Source organism: Microtus pennsylvanicus, chromosome 1, assembly GCF_037038515.1.
Source record: "Microtus pennsylvanicus isolate mMicPen1 chromosome 1, mMicPen1.hap1, whole genome shotgun sequence".
Taxonomy (NCBI): Eukaryota; Metazoa; Chordata; class Mammalia; order Rodentia; family Cricetidae; genus Microtus; species Microtus pennsylvanicus.
The window spans coordinates 82,061,068-82,084,990 of record NC_134579.1 but is presented as its reverse complement, the minus strand read 5'-3'; the positions used below and the strand labels follow the sequence as shown (position 1 = coordinate 82,084,990).

At 41.0% G+C, this 23,923-nt stretch overlaps 1 protein-coding gene across 1 annotated transcript; it reads right to left on the bottom strand.

Moving 5' to 3' along the window:
• Nucleotides 1-15,609: 15,609 nt before the first annotated feature.
• LOC142846608 (CD209 antigen-like protein C) lies at nucleotides 15,610-23,629 on the bottom strand. The gene is made up of 6 exons (XM_075967426.1): nucleotides 23,548-23,629; nucleotides 21,410-21,499; nucleotides 19,852-19,935; nucleotides 18,369-18,520; nucleotides 17,431-17,540; nucleotides 15,610-15,751 (listed from the first exon to the last, which is right to left on the bottom strand). Exons 1-6 carry the CDS (start codon nucleotides 23,627-23,629, stop codon nucleotides 15,610-15,612), a joined length of 660 nt encoding a protein of 219 aa, XP_075823541.1.
• Nucleotides 23,630-23,923: the final 294 nt, after the last annotated feature.

The window sequence follows — 23,923 nt, the reverse complement described above, 5'->3', positions numbered from 1 at the left end:
GCCATCACTGGGGAGTACCATCACTGGGAAGGTACATCAGTGGGCAAGAAGACCTGATCCTGTAAAAGAATATCCATAGGGGAGCATTCGGAGGAAGAGATGGGCAGGCGCCAATGCAGGAATTCACCCAACAATCTAAAAAACAACATAAAACCACCAGAACCCAGCAACCTCACAACAGGAGGACACGAACACCTTAATCAAGAAGAAGTAGAAAAAATTGACTTTATGAAAGTGATAGAGGCCCTTAAACAGCATATAAAAAAACGCCCTTATAGAAATGGATGAGAAGTATAACAGAAAGTTTGAAGAATTGAGTAAATCTGTGAATGATACCCTAGGAAACCAAGAAAAAACAATCAAGCAGATAATGGAAACAGTTCAAGACTTGAAAACTGAAATGGAGGCAAAGAAGAAAACATAAGCAGAGGGCCGGCTGGACATGAAAAATCTAGGTAAACGAATAGAGACTACAGAAACAAGCATAACCAGCAGAATATAAGAGATAGAAGAAAGAATCTCAGATTCTGAAGATAACATAGAGAAAATAAACACACTGATCAAAGAAAACAGCAAGTCTAACAAACTCTCATCACAAAACATTCAGGAAATATGGGACACAATAAAAAGACCAAACCTAAGAATAATTGGAGTAGAAGAGGAGAAGAAGTGCAGCTCAACGGTCCAGAAAATATACTTAATAAAATTATAGAAGAAAACTTTCCCAACCTAAAGAAAGATGTACCTATGAAGGTTCAAGAAGCATACAGAACACCCAATAGGCTGAATCAAAAAAAAAACCCATCCTCTCGCCATATAATAATCAAAACACAAAACATACAGAATAAAGAAAGAATATTAAGAGCCGCAAAGGAAAAAGGCCAAGTTACTTACAAAGGTAAACCTATCAGACTTACACCTGACTTCTCTATGGAAATCATGAAAGCCAGAAGGTCCTGGATAGATGTACTACAAAAACTAAGAGACCATGGATGCAAGCCCAGACTACTTTCCAGCCAAGCTTTCATTCACTATAAATGGAGAAAACAAAATTTTCCAGGATAAAAACAAATTTAAACAATACATAGCCACAAAACCAGCCTTACAGAAAGTAATAGATGGAAATTAACTAACCAACGAGTCAAACAATGACCACAATAACTCAGACATCTAGAGACCCTTCACCAGCACAACTCAAAGAAGGGAAACACACAAACTCTACTACTGAAACAGTGACTGGAGTTAACAACCACTGGTCATTAATATCACTTAATGTCAATGGGCTCAACTCACCTATAAAAAAACAGAGGCTAAGAGATTGGATATGAAAACAGGATCCAACATTCGGCTGTTTGCAAGAAACACACCTCAACCACAAAGACAGGCACCTACTCAGAGTAAAGGGCTGGGAAAAGGCTTATCAGGCAAATGGACCTAAGAAACAAGCAGGTGTGGCCATACTAATTTCTAACAAAGTTGACTTCAAACTTAAATCAATCAGAAGATATGGAGAGGGACATTTTATACTCGTAACAGGGACAATTCTTCAGGAAGAAGTCTCAATCCTGAATATCTATGCCCCTAATATAAAAGCACCCACATACATAAAAGAAACATTGCTAAAATTCAAGGCAGCCATCAATCCGCACACACTAATAGTAGGAGACTTCAACACTCCTCTCTCACCAATGGACAGGTCAATCAGACAGAAACCTAACAGAGAAATTAGAGAATTAATGGAGGTAATGAATCAATTGGACTTAACAGACATCTATAGAATATTCCACCCAAAGAGGAAAGAATATACCTTCTTCTCTGCAGCTCATGGAACCTTCTTGAAAATTGACCACATACTCGGTAACAAAGCAAACTTCCAGAGTTATAAAAAAATATTATTAACCACCTGTTTCTTATCAGATCACCATGGATTAAAGTTAGAATTCAACAACAATACTACCCGTAGAAAGCATACAAACTCATGGAAACTGAGCAGTCAACTACTGAACCATACCTGGGTCAAGGAAGAAATAAAGAAAGAAATTAAAGTCTTCCTTGAATTCAATGAAAATAAAGAAACAACATACTCGAACTTATGGGACACTATGAAATCAGAAATCAGTCCTAAGAGGAAAGTTCATAGCACTAAGTGCCCACTTAAAGAAAGCAGAGAAAGCACATATTGGAGACTTAATAGCCCACCTGAAAGCTCTAGAAAAAAAAAAGAAGCAGACTCACCTAGGAGGAGTAGAAGACTGGAAATAATCAAACTGAGGGCTGAAATCAACAAAATAGAAACACAGAAAACAGTCCAAAGAATCAATGAAACAAAAAGCTGGTTCCTGGAGAAAATCAACAAGATTGATAAACCCCTATCCAAACTAATAAAACGGCAGAAAGAGAATATACAAATTAATAAGATCAGAAATGAAAAGGGGGAACGTAACCACAGACACAGAGGAAATTCAGAGAATTATAAGATCTCACTACAAAGGCCTGTAGGCCACAAAACTGGAAAATGTAAAAGAAATGGACACTTTTTTAGATAAATACCATATACCAAAGTTAAATCAGGACCAGGTGAACAATCTAAATAGACCTGTCAGTCACGAAGAATTAGAAGCTGTTATCAAAAACCTCCCTACCAAAAAAGCCCAGGACCAGATGGTTTCAATGCAGAATTCTACCAGAACTTCCAAGAAGAGCTAATACCTATACTCTTTAATGTATTTCACAATATAGAAACAGAAGAGTCATTGCCAAATTCCTTTAATGAAGCTACAGTTACTCTGATACCAAAACCACACAAAGACTCAACCAAGAAAGAGAATTACAGGCCAATCTCACTCATAAACATCAATGCAAAAAATCCTCAATAAAATACTGGCAAATCGAATCCAAGAACACATTAGAAAAATTATCCATTACGATCAAGTAGGCTTCATCCCAGAGATGCAGGTCTGGTTCAACATACGCAAATCTATCAATGTAATCCATCATATAAATAAACTGAAAGAAAAAAACCATATGATTGTTTTATTAGATGCTGAAAAAGCATTTGACAAAATTCAACATCCCTTTATGATAAAAGTATTGGAGAGATTAGGGATACAAGGGTCATACCTAAATATAATAAAAGCTATTTACACCAAGCCGACAGTTAACATCAAATTAAATGGAGAGAAACTCAAAGCCATCCCACTAAAATCAAAAACACGACAAGGCTGTCCACTCTCTCCCTACCTTTTCAATATAGTGCTTGAAGTTCTAGCAATAGCAATAAGACAACATAAAGGGATCAAGGGCATTCAAATTGGAAAGGAAGAAGTCAAACTTTTGTTATTTGCAGATGATATGATAGTGTACATAAGCGACCCCAAAAACTCCAGCAAAGAACTCCTACAGCTGATAAACACATTTAGTAATGTGGCCTGATACAATATCAACTCCAAAAAATCAGTTGCCCTTTTATACACAAAGGATACGGAAGGAGAGAGGGAAATCAGAGAAGCATCACCTTTCACGATAGCCACAAACAGCATAAAATATCTTGGGGTAACTCTAACCAAGGAAGTGAAAGATCTATTTGACAAGAACTTTAAGGCATTGAAGAAAGAAATTGAAGAGGATACCGGAAAATGGAAGATTCTTCCTTGCTCTTGGATTGGTAGGATCAACATAGTAAAAATGGCAATTCTACCAAAGGCAATTTATAGAGTTAATGCAATCCTTATCAAGGTCCCATCAAAATTCTTCACAGATCTTGAGAGGACAATAATCAACTTTATATGGAAAAACAAAAAACCCAGGATAGCCAAAACAATCTTATACAATAAAGGAACTTCTGGAGGCATTACCATCCCTGACTTCAAACTCTATTACAGAGCTACAGTAATGAAAACAGCGTGGTACTGGCATAAAAACACAGAAGTTGAACAATGGAATCGTATAGAAGACCCAAATTTTAACCTACAAACCTATGAACTCCTCATTTTCGATAAAGGAGCTAAAAGTATACAATGGAAGAAAGAAAGCATCTTCAACAAATGGTGCTGGCACAACTGGATGTCAACCTGTAGAATAATGAAAATAGACCCATGTCTATCACCATGCACAAAACTCAAGTCCAAATGGATCAAAGACCTCAATATCAATCTGAACACACTGAACCTGATAGAAGAGAAAGTGGGAAGTACCCTACAACACATGGGCACAGGAGACCACTTCCTATGTGTAATCCCAGCATCACAGACATTAAGGGCAACATTGAATAAATGGGACCTACTAAAACTGAGAAGCTTCTGTAAAGCAAAGGACACTGTCACTAAGACAAAAAGGCAACCTACTGACTGGGAGAAGATCTTCACCAACCCCGCAACAGACAAAGGTCTGATCTCCAAAATATATAAAGAACTCGAGAAACTAGACTTTAAAATGCTAATTAACCCAATTAAAAAATAGAGCACTGAACTGAACAGAGAATTCTCAACAGAAGAATTTCAAATGGCCAAAAGACACTTAAGGTCATGCTCAACCTCCTTAGCATCAGGGAAATGCAAATCAAAACAACTTTGAGATATCATCTTACACCTGTCAGAATGGCTAAAGTCAAAAACACCAATGATAGCCTTTGCTGGAGAGGCTGTGGAGGAAGGGGAACCCTCATCCATTGCTGGTGGGAATGCAAACTTGTGCACCCACTCTGGAAATCAGTGTGGCAATTTCTCAGGAAATTCAGGCTCAACCTACCCCAGGACCCAGCAATACTACTCTTGGGAATATACCCAAGAGATGCCCTATCATATGACAAAAGCACTTGTTCAACTATGTTCATAGCAGCATTGTTTGTAATAGCCAGAACCTGGAAACAACCTAGATGTCCTTCAATGGAAGAATGGATGAAGAAAGTGTGGAATATATACACATTAGAGTACTACTCAGCGGTAAAAAACAATGACTTCTCGAATTTTGCATGCAAATGGATGGAAATAGAAAACACTATCCTGAGCGAGGTAACCCAGACCCAAAAAGATGAACATGGGATGTACTCACTCATAATTGGTTTCTAGCCATAAATAAGGGTCACGGAGTCTACAATTGGTGAACCTAAAGAAGCTAAGTAAGAAGGTGAACCCATGGAAAAACGTATAGTTATCCTCTTGGCTATGGGAATTAGACAAAATTGCCGGGGAGAAAATTGGGATCTTGGGGGTGGGTGGGGTGGGGTGGGATGGGGGTAAGGGAAGATGGGGAGAGAAAAATGAGAAGGGGAGGATGGGGGGAGCTTTGGGAAACAGGATGATTGGGAGAAAGGAAGGTTGGATAGAGGAGCAGGGAAGCATATATCTTAATTAAGGAAGCCATCTTAGGGTCGCAAGAGACTTGAACCTAGAGGGGCTTCCAGGTGCCCAGGGCGATTTCCCCAGTTAGTTCCTTGAGCAGCTGAGGATAAGGAACCTGAAATGGCCCTATCCTATAGCCATACTGATGAATATCTTGCATATCACCATAGAACCTTCATCTGGCGATGGATGGAGATAGAGACAGAGACCCACACTGGAGCACCAGAACGAGCTCCCAAGGTCCCAATGAGGAGCAGAAGGAGGGAGAACATGAGCAAAGAAGTCAGGACTGTGAGGGGCGCACCCACCCACTGAGACAGTGGAACTGATCTATTGGGAGCTCAGCAAGGCCAGCTGTACTGTGACTGAAAAAGCATGGGACAAAACTGGACTCTCTGAACATGGCGGACAAGGAGGGCTGACTGAGAAGCCAAGGACAATGGTACTGGGTTTTGATCCTACTCCATGTTCTGGCTTTGTGGGAGCCTAGCCAGTTTGGAGGCTCACCTTCCTAGACCTGGATGGAGGGGAGAGGACCCTGGACTTTCCACAGGGCAGGGAACCCTGACTGCTCTTCGGACTGGAGAGGGAGGGGGAGAGGAGTGGGGGGAGGGGAGAAGAGTGGGAAGAGGGGGAGGGAAATGGGAGGCTGGGAGGAGGAGGAAATTTTTTTCAATAAAAAATTTAAAAAAAAGACATATCTACTGTCATAATAAAAACAGGAATGACATAGGTATAAACTAGCCTCTTTCTGATTATATTTCAGGCCTACTCCACAAGAGGGCACCATTATTGGGACCACGAACCTGTGACTAGGTAGGTCACAGATCTACAAAAGTACCTAATACTATCTTTCTGCTTAATAAACTTAGTACTAACCTGCCACCTAAGCCCTTACTGGTATAAATTAGTGCATCTTTCAACACTTATCAGAGAAGCTTCTCTCATGGGTGTTAGTTAATACAGAGAAACACAACAGTAAACATGCAGAGAGTAAGAGTCTGTTGTTCTTAGGTCTAAATGGAACATCTATTTCATATCGCTACATAAAGCTCAGAGATCATCATCAAGGAAGGGGCAGAAAGATTGTGACAGTCACAGTCTTCAGCAAAACATCATTTGCTCAACATGCCAGAACTGCTACACATATGAACCCAAGCATGTGATTGCATGCATGCAAGGATTGAGCCAGCCAAAATCCAGTCTTGGACAGGGGAGGGGATTATGAAGTCCCAAGGCTATCTGAGAATGTGTGGGGAACTGAAGGCTGCTGGGGGAGGAAAAGTCTTTTTTTATTCAGGGACATGGTCTCCTAGAAGCTACCCATGCTCTCTGCAATAGATGGCCCTAAACGCATGCACATACAGCCAAGTTTTAAACAGCAAAGAGAACAAATAAAGCAGGAAGGGGAAAAGGGTGTGAGGAATAGAGGGGAACTGAAGAGAAAGTAATGGGTAGATTTGAGTAAATTGCAGTATAAGTATGTGCTTAATTAAAAGATGAAGAAGAGGATAAAGAGTAGAAATAAAGGAAGATGAAAAGAAGAAAGAGGAAAAGACAAGAGGAAACAGTGACAAGAAATAACTTCTATGCATGTGCCCAATGACCCTCTTTCTCTAACTAGGCCTCATCTCCTAACTTCTCATCAGCAATAAATTAATCAACCCACTAATACATTTATCAAATTAAAGTTCTTATTGTTAGATCACCTCTTAAAGAATCACCTCTGATCACTGCTGCTGTTTTGAGTACCAGCCTTAAATATATACTTCTTTGGAGGAATTTTTTAAAATTGGTTTTATTGAGCTATACATTTTTTTCTGCTTCCCTCCCTTCCTCTCCCCTTTGATTCAACCCTCTCCCAAGGTCCCCATGCTCCCAATTTACTCAGGAGATCTTGTCTTTTACTACTTCCTATGTAGATTAGATCCATTTATATCTCTCTTAGGGTCCTCGTTTCCTTAAATATCTTTCAGCTATTTTAGATTCTTCTGTTGAGAGTTCTCTGTTTAGGTCTGTGCTCCTCTTTTTATTGGGTTATTTGTCCTTCTGATGACCAATTTCTTGAGTTCTTTGTATATTTTGGAGATCAGTCCTCTGTTTGATTTGGAGTTGGTGAAGATATTTTCCCATTCTGTAGGTTGCCGTTTTGTCTTGTTGACTGTGTCCTTTGCTTTACAAAAGCTTTTCAGTTTCAGGAAGTCCCATTTATTAATTTTTTCTGAGTGTCTGTGCTACTATGGTTATATTTAGGAAGTGGTCTCTTTGAAGGGATTTTTATATCTGAATAATAAAAATCTCCAAATGAAGGCTTTCTACGGGAACTGAAGTAGACAGAAGAGCTTTAAAGGACGATGTGGAGCTTCAGTGGACAGTGGGTAGGATGGCATTGCTTTGTCATCATTTTCCTATATTAGTTTTTCTTCTACTTTAGTATTCTCTGGACAACTCGTCCCAGTTTGGCTTCCTGTCACTGTGATGAAATACTCTCCAATAGTAACTTCCTGGGGGAGGGTGTCTTATTGGATCACAGTTCCACATTATAGTCCACCATTACAGTGGCATGAGCTTTCAGAGATTGGTCACATCACATCCATAATCAGGAAGAGAAGAGTGAACACAGTAGTCAGCTTGTTTTCTACTCTTTCATAGTTCAGGATCCTATGCTTAGGGAATGGTATCACTCAAGTGGGTGGGTCTTCCCACATCAGTTAAGGCAATCAAGACAATCAAGACAGGGACACAGGTCAACCTGATTGAAACACTCTCCCAAGAGCACGAGCAAGTAATTCAGGACCGCGAGGGGTGCACCCACACACTGAGACAATGGGGATGTTCTACTGGGAACTCACCAAGACCAGCTGGCCTGGGTCTGGAAAAGCCTGGGATAAAACCGGACTCTCTGAACATAGCGGTCAATGAGGACTACTGAGAACTCAAGAACAATGGCAATGGGTTTCTGATCCTACTGCACACACTGGCTTTGTGGGAGCCTAGGCAGTTTGGATGCTCAACTTACTAGACCTGGATGGAGGTGGGTGGTCCTTGGACTTCCCACAGGACAGGGAACCCTGATTGCTTTTCGGGCTGAGGGGGGGGGACTTAGTTGGAGGTGGGGTAGGGAAATGGGAGGCGGTGGCGGGGAAGAGACAGAAATCTTTAATAAATAAATAAATTAAAAAAATATATATATAAAAGAAACACTCTCCCATTGAGACTGGTGATTCTAGATTGTGTCAAGTTGACAATAAAAACTAATGATCACACAATTGATCTTCATCTCCTAGGTCAGTCCCTACAATTCTTCGGACATTTTTATTATTTCTCTGTAAGTTAAACATTATTCCACTCTCTCAGTGTGTGCAGTGCAGAGTATGCACACATGTACAGTGTCTGCTCAGGGTGACAAAAAGAGGATGCCAGGTATCATGTCCTGTCACTTTCCAGCTTGTTACCTTGAGACTGGGTCTCTGACTGAACTTAAAGTAGGGCCAGTAAGACAACAAGCTCCAGTTATCTTCCTGTCACCACACACATGCATGCATGCACATATGTGCACACACATACACATGCATGCATAGTGTGTAACGGCATAAATGAATGCAGACAGATTGTAAAAATATATACAGCTTTAATGAAGAAATAGACTTACAGAACCACCGTTCCCACGGAGACCTGGAAAGCAGAAGCAAGCACTGTGAGCCAGATTTATAGGTAAACATTAGCCTGAGGCGAACACGCCCCCTAAGGGGTGGGACTTAGCCCTACATCTCTCCTTTTTGTCTAAATAAGATAGAACTAAACCAAATACAACTATATACAATAATAACAAATAATAAATATAACAAACAATATTGAGAACAAAAGTTTTGCTAAACATTCTATCTCAAGGAGTCTAAATAATGTAGAGAGTAACTACAATTATATAATCTTCAACTCCGTCAAAGATCCGAGAAGGGAATAAATATTACTTAACAAACGAGATATATCCAAAATGTGCAACAATTGACAGAGACGGCTGACTACCTGGGCAATCACCCAAAGTCTCGTTTGCAATGCTGAGTCAACCAACTTTGGCTAAGGACTAACATAACTGACATACCATTATTAAAGGCAAGGAACTTTTCAAAACTATCTTACCCTGTCTTGGCAGGATATGACAGTCCTGTTTTATCCATTGATGCACGCTCTGTATCTCTATCAGTGATTGAGGTATGGGCATTTCTTTGCCCAAAGGCCAGTTCTGCCAAAAAGAAAGGCTCCAGGTGGAGTGTCTTTGGTGCTCAACATTCTCTCGGGAATAGAGTGGTGTTGCCAGGAGCAATTGTGTCTCACTACCACGAAACTCTGAGTTAGATTAAAGGCCATTTTCTACAGCTCTTTGAAGAGGTTGAAGATTATCTCTCTATACTGAGTATAATCTCTATATATCTAAAGAACCTGATTAGTCTAGTTATAAATGACAAACTTAGATGACTATTAATCTATATAATTCTCAATATCTATCTAACTTAAAGACTAAGACAATAAACAACTGTGTAACAAATGAGGACAATGACCTCCAAATATAAACAATGTACAAATATACATTGCAATATGGTAAATATATATCAATACACAAACAATATATAAGTATCTTAATCAGAGGTAGAAATGTACACTGCAATATGGTAAATATATACAATATATATATATCAATACAATATATGTCAATACATAAAAAATGTTTTAAACAGAGGTAGAAACATGCATGCATACAATAGTCAATTTAATTTAACTTTGTATCTATATAAGAATCAATACCAATATATTTGTCTCAAAACAATAACTCACAAGTACCAACAAGTACCAATCTATTATCCCATTATCCCTCTTTTTTTAAAAATGATCCCTGAGCTTATAAAATTCCTCCACCAACCCTGAACCATATACTAATTATAATCAACCCCTAAATGATGTCCCTAAACCCAAGGGCAAACTTTACTGGGAGAGGGGACGTCGTCCTCTAGAATTACTTCCAGCTGTCTTGGGGGCGACGTTCTTTCTGGGGGATCCTGTGAAAGTAAAATGATGGTTAAATTTCAAGATCAATGTCTTTTAAAATTGCAAATAGTCTCTGAGTATTTTGTGGTGGTCTGGTCAGAATGTTGTACAAGATGTACACCATTTCAGCTAACCAAGTTGGAACCATTTTGTGCAGCTGGTATCCAAAACAGGTCTTGTAGTAGCGCTATCATTATCATGACGTCATATCAATCAGGTGTGGGATTGTTTGTGACTTACGCCTTCGCCTTCAACTTATGTTGCCTTATTGCTATTGCTAAAGCATCAAGCACTATATTGAAGAGATATGGAGAGAGTGGACAGCTTTATCTTGTTCCTGATTTTAGTGGAATGGCTTTAAGTTTCTCTCCATTTAATTTGATGTTATGTGTTGGCTTGCTATATGAATTTCAGGAAGGTTTGATGTTGGCAACATAAAGATAGAGTGCACTGTTGGTAGACTATTGGAAGTATGTGTGTGTGCACATGCATGTGCAAGCACATGCTCTCATGCATATGGCATTAGTACTGTACACTTACATGTGTGAGTGTGTGCATAAACAAAGTGTGAATCTGTGTGTGTGTGTGTGTGTGTGTATTAATTAACTTCACATGTACTGTTCTATCATTCTCCACCTTATTCCCTGATACAGAGTCTCTCACTGATTCTGGAGCTAGAGTGTCAGTCATCAAGTCCCAGTGATTCTCCTGTCTCCATTCCCACAGGCTTGCAGTCAGTCATATATCATTTTTTACACTGTTCTGGAGATTTGAACTCAAGTCCTCATGCTTGGGCAGCAAAAGCCTCTTGAAGCCTTCAATGAAGCCAGTAGCATGTAAAAGTCAGCTGCTTTTCTCTGTCTCCTCCTTACATCCTTACATAGGGATGGGCTAGCACCAGTCCAGCCTTTGAAGAAATGGCATCCTCTCTGACTTAAGCCTACTGCCTTGGTTTTAATATTGTTTCCATGTATGATTATTTATACTCACTGTTGTGTTCAGCCAAACTGATCCCTGGTTTTATATATGTATTATGGTGAGGTTTTCTAGATATACAGAGATATCTTTCAGATGGGTAGTTATTTTTCAAATCTTTCAAAAACTAACAGAATATGGCATTTAAAATGTTTAAGAACTTAGGACTTTTCATGACAATGAGACACATCTGCTCCTGGCAGCACCAATCTATTTCAAGAGGATGAGAGACATCAAAAAGGCTCCTAATGGAGTTTGATAGCCATTGGGCAAGAAACTACTTTTGCCTGGTATGCTATATAAACTGGACATGCAGGACCCACAGAAAAATGAGTGCTAAAGTTGCTTAAAGAAGGTGAGACAGTCCTTCAGGGTTCCTGTTTCATGAGAGAACTACCAGACATTTTCCAGGGCACAGAAGAAAACAATTGATAAACTTTTCTAGGACAAGGCATAACAGATCTTCAAATTTCCTGCTTCATGGGAAAGTCTGCCAGATACTATAGGCTTGTAGGCTGAAGATTGTAAATCCCCAAATTTACAGAAATACTTTGCGTGACTGTGCAGGCGGTGAGATATCTCTGTCAATTCTTGAGTTATGGAAGCTGCTTACATTGCACTTTCTGTTAACTAAGGCAATATTGTATCCTTCTGGAGTCTTTGATGGAGTTGAAGAATAGGTAGTTATAGTTTTCCTTAGTTATAATAAAAGATAAAATAAATATTGTAACTGTAATTCTGGTTTGATAACTGTTTTTGTTGTATGTAATCTTGCTATGGTAAAGTTAAACCCTTCCTTTTTAATTAGACAGAGAGGGGGAGGTGATGTGTAATTTCCCTCTATATGCTATTAATATGTTTTATTGCCATTGCTTAATAAAGAAGTTGCTTTTGGCCAATGGCTTAAATAAAACCAGGCAGAAAACCCAAACAGAGATGTACAGAGAGAGTAGGTCAGGTCAGAGAGATGCCATGTAGCCACCCAAGGAGAAAGACACCAGCAAGCCAGTACCAGTAAGCCATAAGCCTCATGGTAAAATATAAATAATAGGAATGGGTTAATTTAAGATATAAAAGCTAACCAATAAGAAACATGAGCTACTAGGCCAAGCAGTGTTGTAATAATACAGTTTCCGTGTGTTTATTTGGGGTCTGGGCTGACAGGAATGAATGAACAGACTCCACCAACACGGTGTGGTGGTTAGTTTTAGTTGCTAAGTTGGCATTATCCATTATCATTTGGGGAAAATGCCCAGTGAGAGATTGTCTAAATCAGGCTCACCAGTAGGAGACCTATGTTGGGGATATTCTTGATCATTTCCTGATTTGTCCTGAACTGTGTAAGAATAGGGAAATAAGTGATCCAAATAGTAAATATGCAAGCATTCATTCTCTTAGCTTTTGACTGTGGATGTGACTAACTGCTTCAAGTTTTGCTGCTTTGGCTTCTATTCTGTGATGGACTATAACCTGGAGTTGTAGGTTAAATGATTTCATTCACTGGTAAATTGACTTTGTTGGGCTATTTTTATCACATAAGTAGAAATAAAACCAGAGACCCACTGCTATTGCCAGGCAATTTTTTTTGTTTTTGCTGTATATACTCTAGTCTATCTTGTCTGTGTTAATCTGATATGCCAAGGTAGATGATCTGCTGTCAGCACAGAAATTGGTTCTGAGCTATTCTATAATGCCATACTCAGAATGCAACAGCTGCTATCTTCATCATAATAGAGGTGACAACTTTAAAGAGATCCTCAACTTCAAGTCTGTTGGCTGTTGACATTCTTTCATAGATGGAGAGGTTGGGGAAGTTGTTGGGCCCACATCTATGATTCATGAGCTTCTCGCCACACCTTTCAGTCCTTTGCATGCATTGCAGACCTAACTGCACGTGGCCTCAAGGCCTTAGCAGATGTCAGACAGAAGGAGGTTAACTGGAGAGGAAAGTCTGTCTATGCAGCTGTGGGAAGCCATCCACCACGATGGGGTGAGACTCTTCAGTGGTACAGCTACTTTAAAGTCACCCACACTCTTTGGATAACCCTTCACCCACACTATGTAAGGAAGCCCAACACACTCGCTGATCCCCAAAGTTACACTTTTATGGAGCTGTACTTTAGTTTGTCACTGGCGTCCGATGAGAAGCAGTGGGCATTTTTATATATTCTGGAAATGGAAACACTGGTCCCCAGTTAGAGCCTCTTAACAGTGTCAGTAGGATTTCTGAACACAGAGAACAAGCCTTCACAGTTGACACATGGACCAAGGAGAGTCAAGTAATCTGAAAAGGAAACAAAAAGGCTCCCGGAAATTTTATTCATAATGTGGCAAAATGAAATAACATGAGGCCTAAATGATTAAGAAGCTCACTACTAAATAATCTCTCTTTAGACCTTCAGAGCCTAAAACATCTGGTGACTTCCTCTCTCCCTCACTTCCTTCCTTCCTATTCATGTGTAAGTATGTGTGTCTGTTGTCTGTATGAGTTTATGAGCACCACGTGCCCATGGATGCCTGAAGTCATCATAAGAGGGTGTTCATCTTCTGGAACTGAAGCTACAGTTTATGTGGGACCACCCACATATAGGTACTAATGACAAATCTTAGGTCCTCTTCAAGAGGAATAAGCTCTTGACTACTGAATCATCTCTCCAGTCCCTGGTGGCTTTCTATTGTAACTATTAATTAAATTTGTTCCAATTCACCACATGTATAAAGTACATACTGACCCCTCTCATTTTCAGTCTCTTCCATCTCCCTACCACCTCTGTCCACTTCAATGACATACTGAATTTAGCCAGGGTCATTTGTGTGACTCTGTGACTGGTACTCTCCACTGGGTCTTATGGGCTCAGCAGTGGGTACACAACCAGAGACAATGATTTGCCTGTCTCAGAATCTATTAATGGCTGATCTGAGGTAATGCATAGGGCCATGTTAGCACCTGCACATTTCTTGACTGACATGGCAAGTCTTGCATGGGTCTAGTACAGGAAACTGTTGTTGTGAGTTAAAGATTACAATATTGTATGGGTTCCATAGAATGGCATTGTGGAGCCTTTGACCCTATCTTCTTCTGTCTCTTCCATGCTTTCTATGCCATCTCCTGAAATATTACCTGAGTCTTAGAAGGGGATGCCTATAGGTCTTGGTAGGGTCGCGCCCTCAACTATCTCTTATTCTCAGCATCTCTGACAATTACCAGCCTCTGAATTCACTGCTGATCATTGTAAGAATACTTTTTCAATGCCTTCTCTAGTCTATTCCTAGACTTCATGTACGAAGGGCTTATGAGTAGCTGCCATGTTTTAACTTTCTGAAAAGTAACGTATTTGTTTAAAGAAAACTAAATATGTATTATAAATATAGATATATATTGTCAGGATAAACTTCAAAACACTCCAGTTAGGAGGACAAAAGAAACATGTTGCAGATACTGCTTATGCTGTCCCTATAACTCCTTCCTCATCTAATAAAAGACATTAGCATATTTGGGTTCCCCAAGATCAACCTTAGATGGTGAAAACGCTGTATGTTCCAGGAAGCCAAATGCTCAATACATCTCATTCCTTTGTACCAATTCTCATCTCTTAAGCATTTGATCTGATTGATAAAGTTTTCTGATGCTATGATAAAATACCAGACAGAAAGCATTATAGCTAAGGAAGAGTTTATTTTGGCTTATGGCTCCAAAGAGATAGAGTTCATTGTGGTTGCAGTGGCACAGTAACAGGCAGGGGAAGGTAAAGCACAGTAGCAGAAACAGGAAGCTGGCTGATCATATTTCCATCCACACACCGGACACAGAGTGAGAACAGTGAGGTGAGAATGTAAACTCCAAAGCCTATCCCTAATGATATGCTTTCTCTAGCAGGGGTCTAACTGCTAAAGGTTCCATAGACTCCTCAAACAACAACACCTACTGGAGACCAAGGTTTTAAATATGCGAACCTCTGGGAAACATTCTTGGTCAAACCACCAATAATGGTAACCCAGAATTTTATCCAGGAAGAATGTTGAAAATATGAGTCAGAACCATAGTCTCAACCTAAGCAAACTGTAGCCATGGGAGAGGGAAGAGTGGTGGCCCAAACCTTTGGGGACAAGGTGTATGGAAAAGTAGAGTCCAGATCTATTGTTGAGAGCCCAATACCCATAGAAAGGCAGAAGGAACTAAAATGAATGTACTTAAAATCTGACTAAGTGATAAACAGGTTAGACATACAATGACCATGGAGGTGGATAGATTTCACCTAGAGCAGGGAGATGCTGGCTTCTTGCAGATCCAGAATTTCTCTAAGAAACATTCGCTATCATCCCACCCATTTTCTGCAAATCCTACACAGTCTTCTTCATGTGTGGCACTGGGTTCCCCTGGAGACCAATATTTCCTGAAAATGAAAATTCCCAAATAAGATGAGTCTCTGTCCCAGCTATATGCTGTCAATATTTCTAACTTTTGACATAGAATGTTATCCCATGTGTATACGGTAGCCATAACTCACCCAGAACCTAATGGCATGCCCAAGTTACCCATAAGTGAAACCCTTATTCTGCAGTACAGAATCAAGATACTTCAAATTGTGAAGTTGAGGCAGTTTTATGTCTGGTTTTGCAGAATCGGGATGTCAGTTTAGACAAGAGACAAAAAATGGCTGCCATGTAAATTTGATGCAAAGCAGTGGTTTTTACAGTTCTTACTTCATTTTTCTGTCCCCTATATTCCTTATTATCTAAGTCCTCGGCATGGAACAATTTTCCCAGTGTCTACCATGGCCTCCTTCTCAAATTCTAATCCTTGTCTAACAAATACTCTGGGCCTTGATATTCCCTCTCCACTATCCCTGATTCATGGACTCAGCCACAGAGCAACTTCTCCGTAACTTTCTAAGCATAATATAAAAGGAGATCTCCTAACAAGCAAGTGCCAGCTGGGGCAATCAGAGGCCCAGTGCCTTCTGCTTATCTGTGATTTGCTGATAATCTCTAAGCATACCTCATACTGAAAATAGAGCATCATAACATCTCATCACCTACAGACATTTCAAACTAGCCCGGTTTACAATATTCCAAGTTTCCTTCCATGGACGTTATTAGAAAAGCATTAACCTTCATGCTTCTGTCTGTTTCTTTTCATGTTCTCCACGGTACAGGGCAACTCTTGTGTGGCTCTCATGATATCATGGATCTTAAAGTATGACAAGCTGTATTTTTTATATTTTTTATTATTAAATTTTGATTTATTTAACAGATCAACCACAGTTCCCCATTCTTCCTCTCCTCCTGTTCACTCCCCCATACCTCCTTTCTACCCCACCCCCATACACTCCTCAATAAGGGTAAGACCTCACATGGGAGTCAACATGGCATATAAAGTTGACAAACAACCAAACTCCTCTCCCCTGCATCAAGACTGACTAAGGCATCCCACCACAGGGATTAGGTTCCAAAAAGACAGCTCATGCACCAGGGACACATTCTGGTCCCACTGTTAGGGGACCCACAAGCATACCAAGCTACACAACTGTCACTCATATGCAAAGGGTCTATGACAATCCCATTCAGACTCTCTAAATGTTGGTCTCGAGTCTTGAGCTCCCACAAGCTCAGATCAGACAGCACTATTTTGAAGGCAGGCATATGCCTATCTTTCAGATTCTTTGAGTACCCAGCATTAGATCATTTGTTGCCTCAAAACTAAACCTTTTGAGAAAAACAATCTCCACTTGTATTTAGTCGGGTGTTTTTGCTTGCATGTCGATTGTTCTTGTGGACAGTTCACATGTTTTATTAGGAAAAGTTGGCGGAGGCCATTGTATCCTCACCTGAGTTTCCAGCTATCCCTCCAGTGAATAGAAACTATTCACATTCTCATTGGGAAGAACTCCTGCAATGTCTACCGCACTGTTAACTCCACCTGCAGATCAGGTGGTAGAACTGAAAAGTCATCTCTGAACTCATCTAGATATAAGCCCTAATCAGCAAACTGTCATGCCTTAGAGACCAAGGAGTAGGGAGGAACTACAACTACTTCTTGGAGCATAGTTTCATCCCCAACACACTGTATTACCTCATTTTCAGTGGTGAATCATCCACCCACAGCCATTTGCCTTCCTTTTTTAAGTCTGAAAGCCCCATCCAGGTATCGCCTTTCTTCTTAGCAGACTGCTGCAGGAAGCTCTGGGAGGTAAAAGAGAAGTCACAATGGGGTTCTTCTGTCATTTTATACTTTTGTTCTCTCGGTCTCCAAGCCCATAATTCTGCATGCAGTCAGACCTTCACCATTCTAGTGCATCAACAAACCCACATATGTGCTTAGATATATGCACACACACATGCACAGGCACAGATATGAAGAGATCAGGTCCAATCTCACACAAGCTCTCTCTGAGACAGAAAATTAAGAAACAATGTGTTTTGTGACTTGACAGATCCTGATTTTTGGCATCTACCCCCCACCTTGTTCTCATATGCTATGTTGAACTAAAATAATATGATATGAAATTTGCTATCAGCTTCCCAAACATAAAATCTGGACATCTCTAGGGATTATCTTTTCAGAGTAATAAACTTTGCTCATGTGCACGCATGTGTGTGCGTGTGTGTGTGTGTGTGTGTGTGTGTGTGTAAGCAGAGGGCAACTTGTAGGAAATGGTTCTCTTCCTATCATGTGAGTCTCAGAGATTCAATTCAGGTCTCTGGGCTTGGTAACAACTTTGACCTGCCAAGTCATCCCTCCAGGACCCATATCAGGTCTTTGAATACCTACAAAAGTACTTGTTAAAGTGGCCAGCACTCAAAGTGTGTTCCCTTCATATTAAGTGTTCCCTAAAGCATGCATCATTGTTACCACTTGTATTTAATCCGGGTGCACATTCTTAGACCAGCCCCTCCCTATCCATAGCCATGTTATCTTCCCTTTTCAAGTGTAGTAAAGAACACGCATCTGAAAATTTCTATCTAGCTAGAGTCATGCCCACACAAGTGCAAAGTCCCAGCTCAACAAACCTGTTCCTCATCACTCTTGATGACAACGAGTTGGGCCCCTACTTCCCGGCAGGCAGTGACAGATTCCATCCAGGTCTGCTGGAATGTGGATAAGAAATAACAGTTTCCTTGGAAGAGGGTCCAGTCCCAAGGGCAGGGACGGCACAGGCGGTCTGTTGAGGCAATGGTTAAAGTTGGACACATAGAGGTATCCATGCATCAGCCTTCAGGCCCTGGAGAGTTGGCGCCCTCCCTTGAAACTGGATATGAGGAAGTACGTTCCTTTATCTTTCCTTGTGTTTGCCATATTCGTGTGTGTGCACAAGTGTGCATGCAAGTATGTGCAGTGCTCTGTTGGGTGTCAAGTAGAGGTTGAAGTGCTTCTTGGAGATCTTCACACATTGCTCTCTTTGTTTTTTAAAATGTCTTACATGTATGAAATAATAAAAATTAAAGAAAAAATCAATATGAGAGAGATAGGGGATGTCATGAGAATGGGTGACAATAGGAGGGAGGAAAATTACATAATTATATTTTAATCAAAATTTTTAATTAAAAATGTGTTATTTATTTAATTTTGAACATTTGATACATGACAATGCAATTTTTGGCTTGTTAACTTTGAGATTATAATTTTGTTGTAACATTCCTCCCTTCCCTTTTCACCCTCCAAACAAACTTAAGTATCCCTCTCCATTCTCCTTGAAATTCATGGAGCTGACTGTTATTGCACACATATCTGTACACATTCAATTCTTTTGATCAAATCCATTGCTCTCTCCCTTCTTACTCCTCCTGTCAAAATGATGCAACTCCTATCAAAATGACCCTGCCAACTTTATGGAATGTTGTTCTAGCATTTTGAGTGAAACAAGTTACTATCAGTCAGTGTGTCTATGTATTTATACATGGCTTCCCCACCCCTCCCTCTCTGTCCTCCCTTTCCTTTCTTCTTTTGTTCCTTCCTTCCTTCCATCCATCCTTTCTTTGAAACTGGTTCTCTCACTGAACCTAGAGCCTCCTGTTTTGGCCAAACTATCAAGCAAGCCCTGGAATCTGCCTATCTTCCCAGCATTCCTGAGTTACAGGTGTGTGCGTCTATACTCAGCTTCTACATGAGTGTGAGGGATCCAAACCAAGGTCCTCATGATTGCTGAGTAAGCACTGGACTCACTGAGCAGTCTCCCCAGACACAGCCATTCCCCTCTTAACTCCCTGAGTCTATTTCCTCCAGGGTAACCCAGAAAGCTGTGACCACATCACATAACTACATAGAATAGTTAGCAGGGACTTTAAATGTCACAACAGAGTCAGGAGTCTGGTTCAGTTAATTGTTTCTGTGTGCATAGCCACTTGTGTCTAGTGAGTACTGGCTTTAATGTTACTCTGTGATCCCATTCAACAGATAGAGAAGCTGAGGGACTGGAGGTCCAGTCTCTAAAGTCACTTCATACCACATGGAAACCTTGTCATACTCTTGGAGATCCATTTTCTGATCACTGACCTAGTCCAGCCTTCAATTGTTTCAGTTCCTGGTGTATGCGTTGCTTTTCCTGCTCCTGCTCCTGGAAGCTATGAACTTCAGAGCCTGTGTCAAGAAAGTGAAGATGAAAACATTAAATGGTGATGAGAGGAAAAGCTATTGGTTCAGTAAAGGAGATGACACAAAATCAGCTTTCAGGGATTAGTTCTATCAGAGGTATATAAACTCTGTATATATTTAGAGGTATATAATCTCAAGACTATAACCAGAATATTATAAAGAAAACACTACTATATGGGAAAAAACAATGTAACAGGTACTTAAAGCAAAAGGTAGGCTTCCCTTCACCTTTAAAAGAGTTTCAAGTAAGTGTAAGAGAGAGAGCTTTCATGAAAAGATGGCCGGGCAAGATCACAGCAACCTTCAGGTAAATTCTCCAAATAAAGGAAATATCTGACTTTCTTCCACTTCCAGGGAGTCACAGGAAGGGTCACAGCACAGGATAGGTGACAAAGAGCACAGAGGAGCCAGGTACCACACACTGGAGGCTGTTAAACCACACACAGATGCTGTTTGCTGTTTAACATTCTGACCCAGAGAAGGAGAGCAACTAGGAGTTAGGTCTGATTGCTTCAGGCTGTGGGGTCCAGCTTTTAGAGCGACCAGAAGCTCCCAGTACTTACCAGGAAGCTCTTTTCTGCAGTTCATTGTGATTGACATAGAGACTCACACTGGCTCAGTGTGCAAAGAATACGATCCTATGAAGATTTCATCACAGCTGGGACATCTCTAACAAACTCTTTCCCGCAAGCTCAGGGATCATCATGGAAGGGGCAGAAAGACTGTAACAGCCAGAGGCAGTGGAGGACCGCTACAAAACTGTATTAACTGTATTTTCTGGACCTGACAGGCTGCTGCTCACACGGACTCACAGTGCTGTGACTGTAGCTCAAACCTGCACAAGCTGAGGCAGAAAACATCCAAAAATAGATGGAGAAGGGACAGATGAATCCCCAACCCTCGTGAGTAACTGTCAGCAATGGATGGTTGTTGTGGGAGGGAGAATCAGTTCTCTTTGGCCCCTAGAGCCTACTCATTACTCATGCTCCAGTAGATGGTCTTACACCCACGTATATGGATAGCAGGAAGTGGACTTAGTGGAGTATGAAAACGAAGGAGCATGAGGTTGGGAGGGAAAAGTGATGGAGCACAGGGAAGGAGTTGAAGGGCAGGGAGGAGGTAGTGGACTAGATCAAAACGTTATATTCATGTATGAAATTCTCAAATAAGGCAGAGGAGACCATGATCTAATTAACATGTACTGGATTCCCAGAAACATCATGCTGAGTCCCACCATCTTATTTGAAACCATTTTCCTGATGCCCAGGGAAGTATGAACCACAAGGCAAATGGAATCAGAGCATGCCAGTGACTCTACTTCCTTCCTACCAAACAGGAGTCGTGAGAAGACCCATGACTAGCTCCTGGAAGGTGCGTAAGACCTCAGTCACAGCTTCGGTGTCACCACCCCAAAGGTGAAAGGTTAGAGGAAAAATCCCCAAACTTGAAGTTTCCTGACCTTTGATAAGGAAAGCCACGAGGAGAGCAGCCAAGAGCACGAGGGAGATGAGCTGCAGTGTAGGGAAGAAAGGATCGCAGTCCCGACACCCTGAGGAAAGAGAGTTGAGTGGTCCATCAGGCCATTGTCCCTAGACACCCTGAACCGGAATAGTCTAGCCCTCTCTTTCCCTTTCTGAACACAGGATTACAGACTCTCAGTCATCATTCTTCCACTGCCTAGGCTTTCCTGTCCATCATCTGCCATAGGAGCATCAGAAGTCTGTTTCCAGCCTCAGCTGTCACAGGACCCTGCATTTCAATCCTCCAGTTTCAAACTCTCTGGCAACAATAGCGAAGATCCTCACTCCCTAGTACTCCATGTACCAGGAGATCAGCTCCCAGGAGATCAGCTTCCAGGCACCACTTTCACAGAATCAGGACTACAGACCTCAGTTCTACTTCTTATGACTGGGGCATTTAGATTCCTCCTTTACTCCACAGGACTGAGGATTCCTGTTTCCCAGTATGCACCTCATCTAAACAGTACTTCACCTCCTAGACTCCACTTTCCCAAGACACAGGAGGTCAGATTCACCCTTCACCTCTCTCAGAACCAGGAATCAAGTACTCAACCTCCTCCTTTGTAGGAGCCAATAAAACAGCTTCTAACCTTCTGCTCTTTATGACAGAAGCCTAGACCATCAGTTCCACCTTCACAGGTTCCAGGATTCCAGGTTTTCAGAATCAATGTTCTTAAAAAGTTCGTCTTCAAAACCCTTCTTTCCAATGTCACAGTTTCTGTTCCCCAGACATAAGAATATAGACCAGCAGCCCCAATCTTCCCAGAACCCAGGGATCCACAAACTCTGTCTCCCTGGCCCCAGGACTAAGGACTACCACTTCTGTCCTCTCCTAAAACCTCCTAAACACTTGTCTACTTCAAAAGCTCTTGAAGCCATGAGTAGACTGTAGTTTCTTAGAAATTGCTGGTGCTCCTGGTCACAAGCTCCATCTCTGAATGGATCAACTCTCAGAGCCTGGGAAGGCTGAAACCTGAGCTGCCTCTCTCAACTGTTCCCTGAGCGCTGAATCCTAGGTCAGCCTCACCCAAAGAGCACAGATGTTTTTCTCTCTCTTCCTTGGAGTCGCCCATGGTCACTGCTGTCCAACAATGTGTAGAAATTCTGGGGAGCAGTTTTTCTTTGCCACTCCCCTTTTTTTATCACCCCTTCAACCTGTTTTCAACCAGGAAGAAAAAAAAGAGAAGTAGTGACTGTCACCAGATGAGCTTCCGGAAGGCAGCTGAGGATTAAACATAGGATAAAATAGACAAGTTTTCAGAGCAATGAGACATTTAGAAACCCAGAGTGGAAAGCATGGGTCCATTCTTAGCATGACCATCCTTTTTGATGCCTTTATCAGAAATATCCCCACCCAGGTATACTACTCCTGGGAGCCACACAGAGCTCTCTATAATCTACTACAAAGCTATCTATTCATCCATGTTCATTGCTGCTGGGCTCACAATAGCTGGGAAACAGAAGCAGCAAGATGCCTGTTGACTAATGAATGCATAAGTTAATGGCTTTACACGTCCCTATGCATGTAGTTATTCCCATTGAATGTTATGCTTATTTTAATGTCTTTTGTGTGTATACAGTTGCATGTGTAAAATTATATCCTTGGAAAGTAGAGACAGTAGATCCTAGAGCAGGCTAAGTAGAAAGACTGGCCAATTGGTGAGCTCTGGATTTGATTGAGAAACTGTGACTCAGGGACTCAAGTGCAAGAGCAGTCAAGGATGGCTCCCAATATCCACCTCAGGCCTCCACATGTACCTGCTCCCCCACATACCTACAGTCCAGACACATGCAAATGTCCTAGGCACACCCTCCTTGTCAGCACACTAAAATGAAAAGAAAAATTTTGAACTTACAAAATAAGCCTGCTTTGCTATGACTCCTGGACCCAGTAGTGAATTGCAGGAAGTTCTTCCACAACTTTCCCTGGAAACTCAATCTTAACTGTCCCCAGGTGTACTGCCTTATTTTTCCAATGTCCTCATTCACGGAAATTGCTAGTGCTTGACAATGAATCATCTCCATTTACATTTCTTTAATCCTTGTGATGAAAATAACCAAGAATATAGAAACTGACCAAGCTCGGAGTTCTCAGCCGCAGCAGCTGGAGCAGTTCTCTTCATCTTTTTGGGATTCACCTGGTGTGAGACCAGGTCCATGACTTTGATGCAGAAAAACTTAAGAACAAAGTATTATCTATCAAGCTGAGTTGGGTTTCTTTTTTATTATTTTATTTTTTATAAATAAAACAAACTATCTTTTTCATTATACATACCAATCCAAGTTCCAACATCCTGCCCTCCTCCCATTGCCTCCACATACCCCCCAAATTCACCCCCATCCACTCTTCAGAGAGAGTAAGACACATTCCTTTGGGAAAGATCCAAGGCCTTCCCTACTATATCTAGACTGAGCAAGGTATCCATCCAAAGAATATAAGTGTAGCAGCAGGC

Excerpts from the sequence above, each read along its gene's own strand:
- LOC142846608 (XM_075967426.1), bottom strand. The coding sequence starts at position 23,629 with ATGGACCTGGTCTCACACCAGGTGAATCCCAAAAAGATGAAGAGAACT. Across the intron at positions 17,541-18,368 it reads TCAAGAGTGATGAGGAACAG|AGCTTCCTGCAGCAGTCTGC; the intron begins GTTTGTTGAGCT and ends TTTACCTCCCAG. Across the intron at positions 15,752-17,430 it reads GATTCACCACTGAAAATGAG|GAAATATTGGTCTCCAGGGG; the intron begins GTAATACAGTGT and ends TTTCATTTTCAG.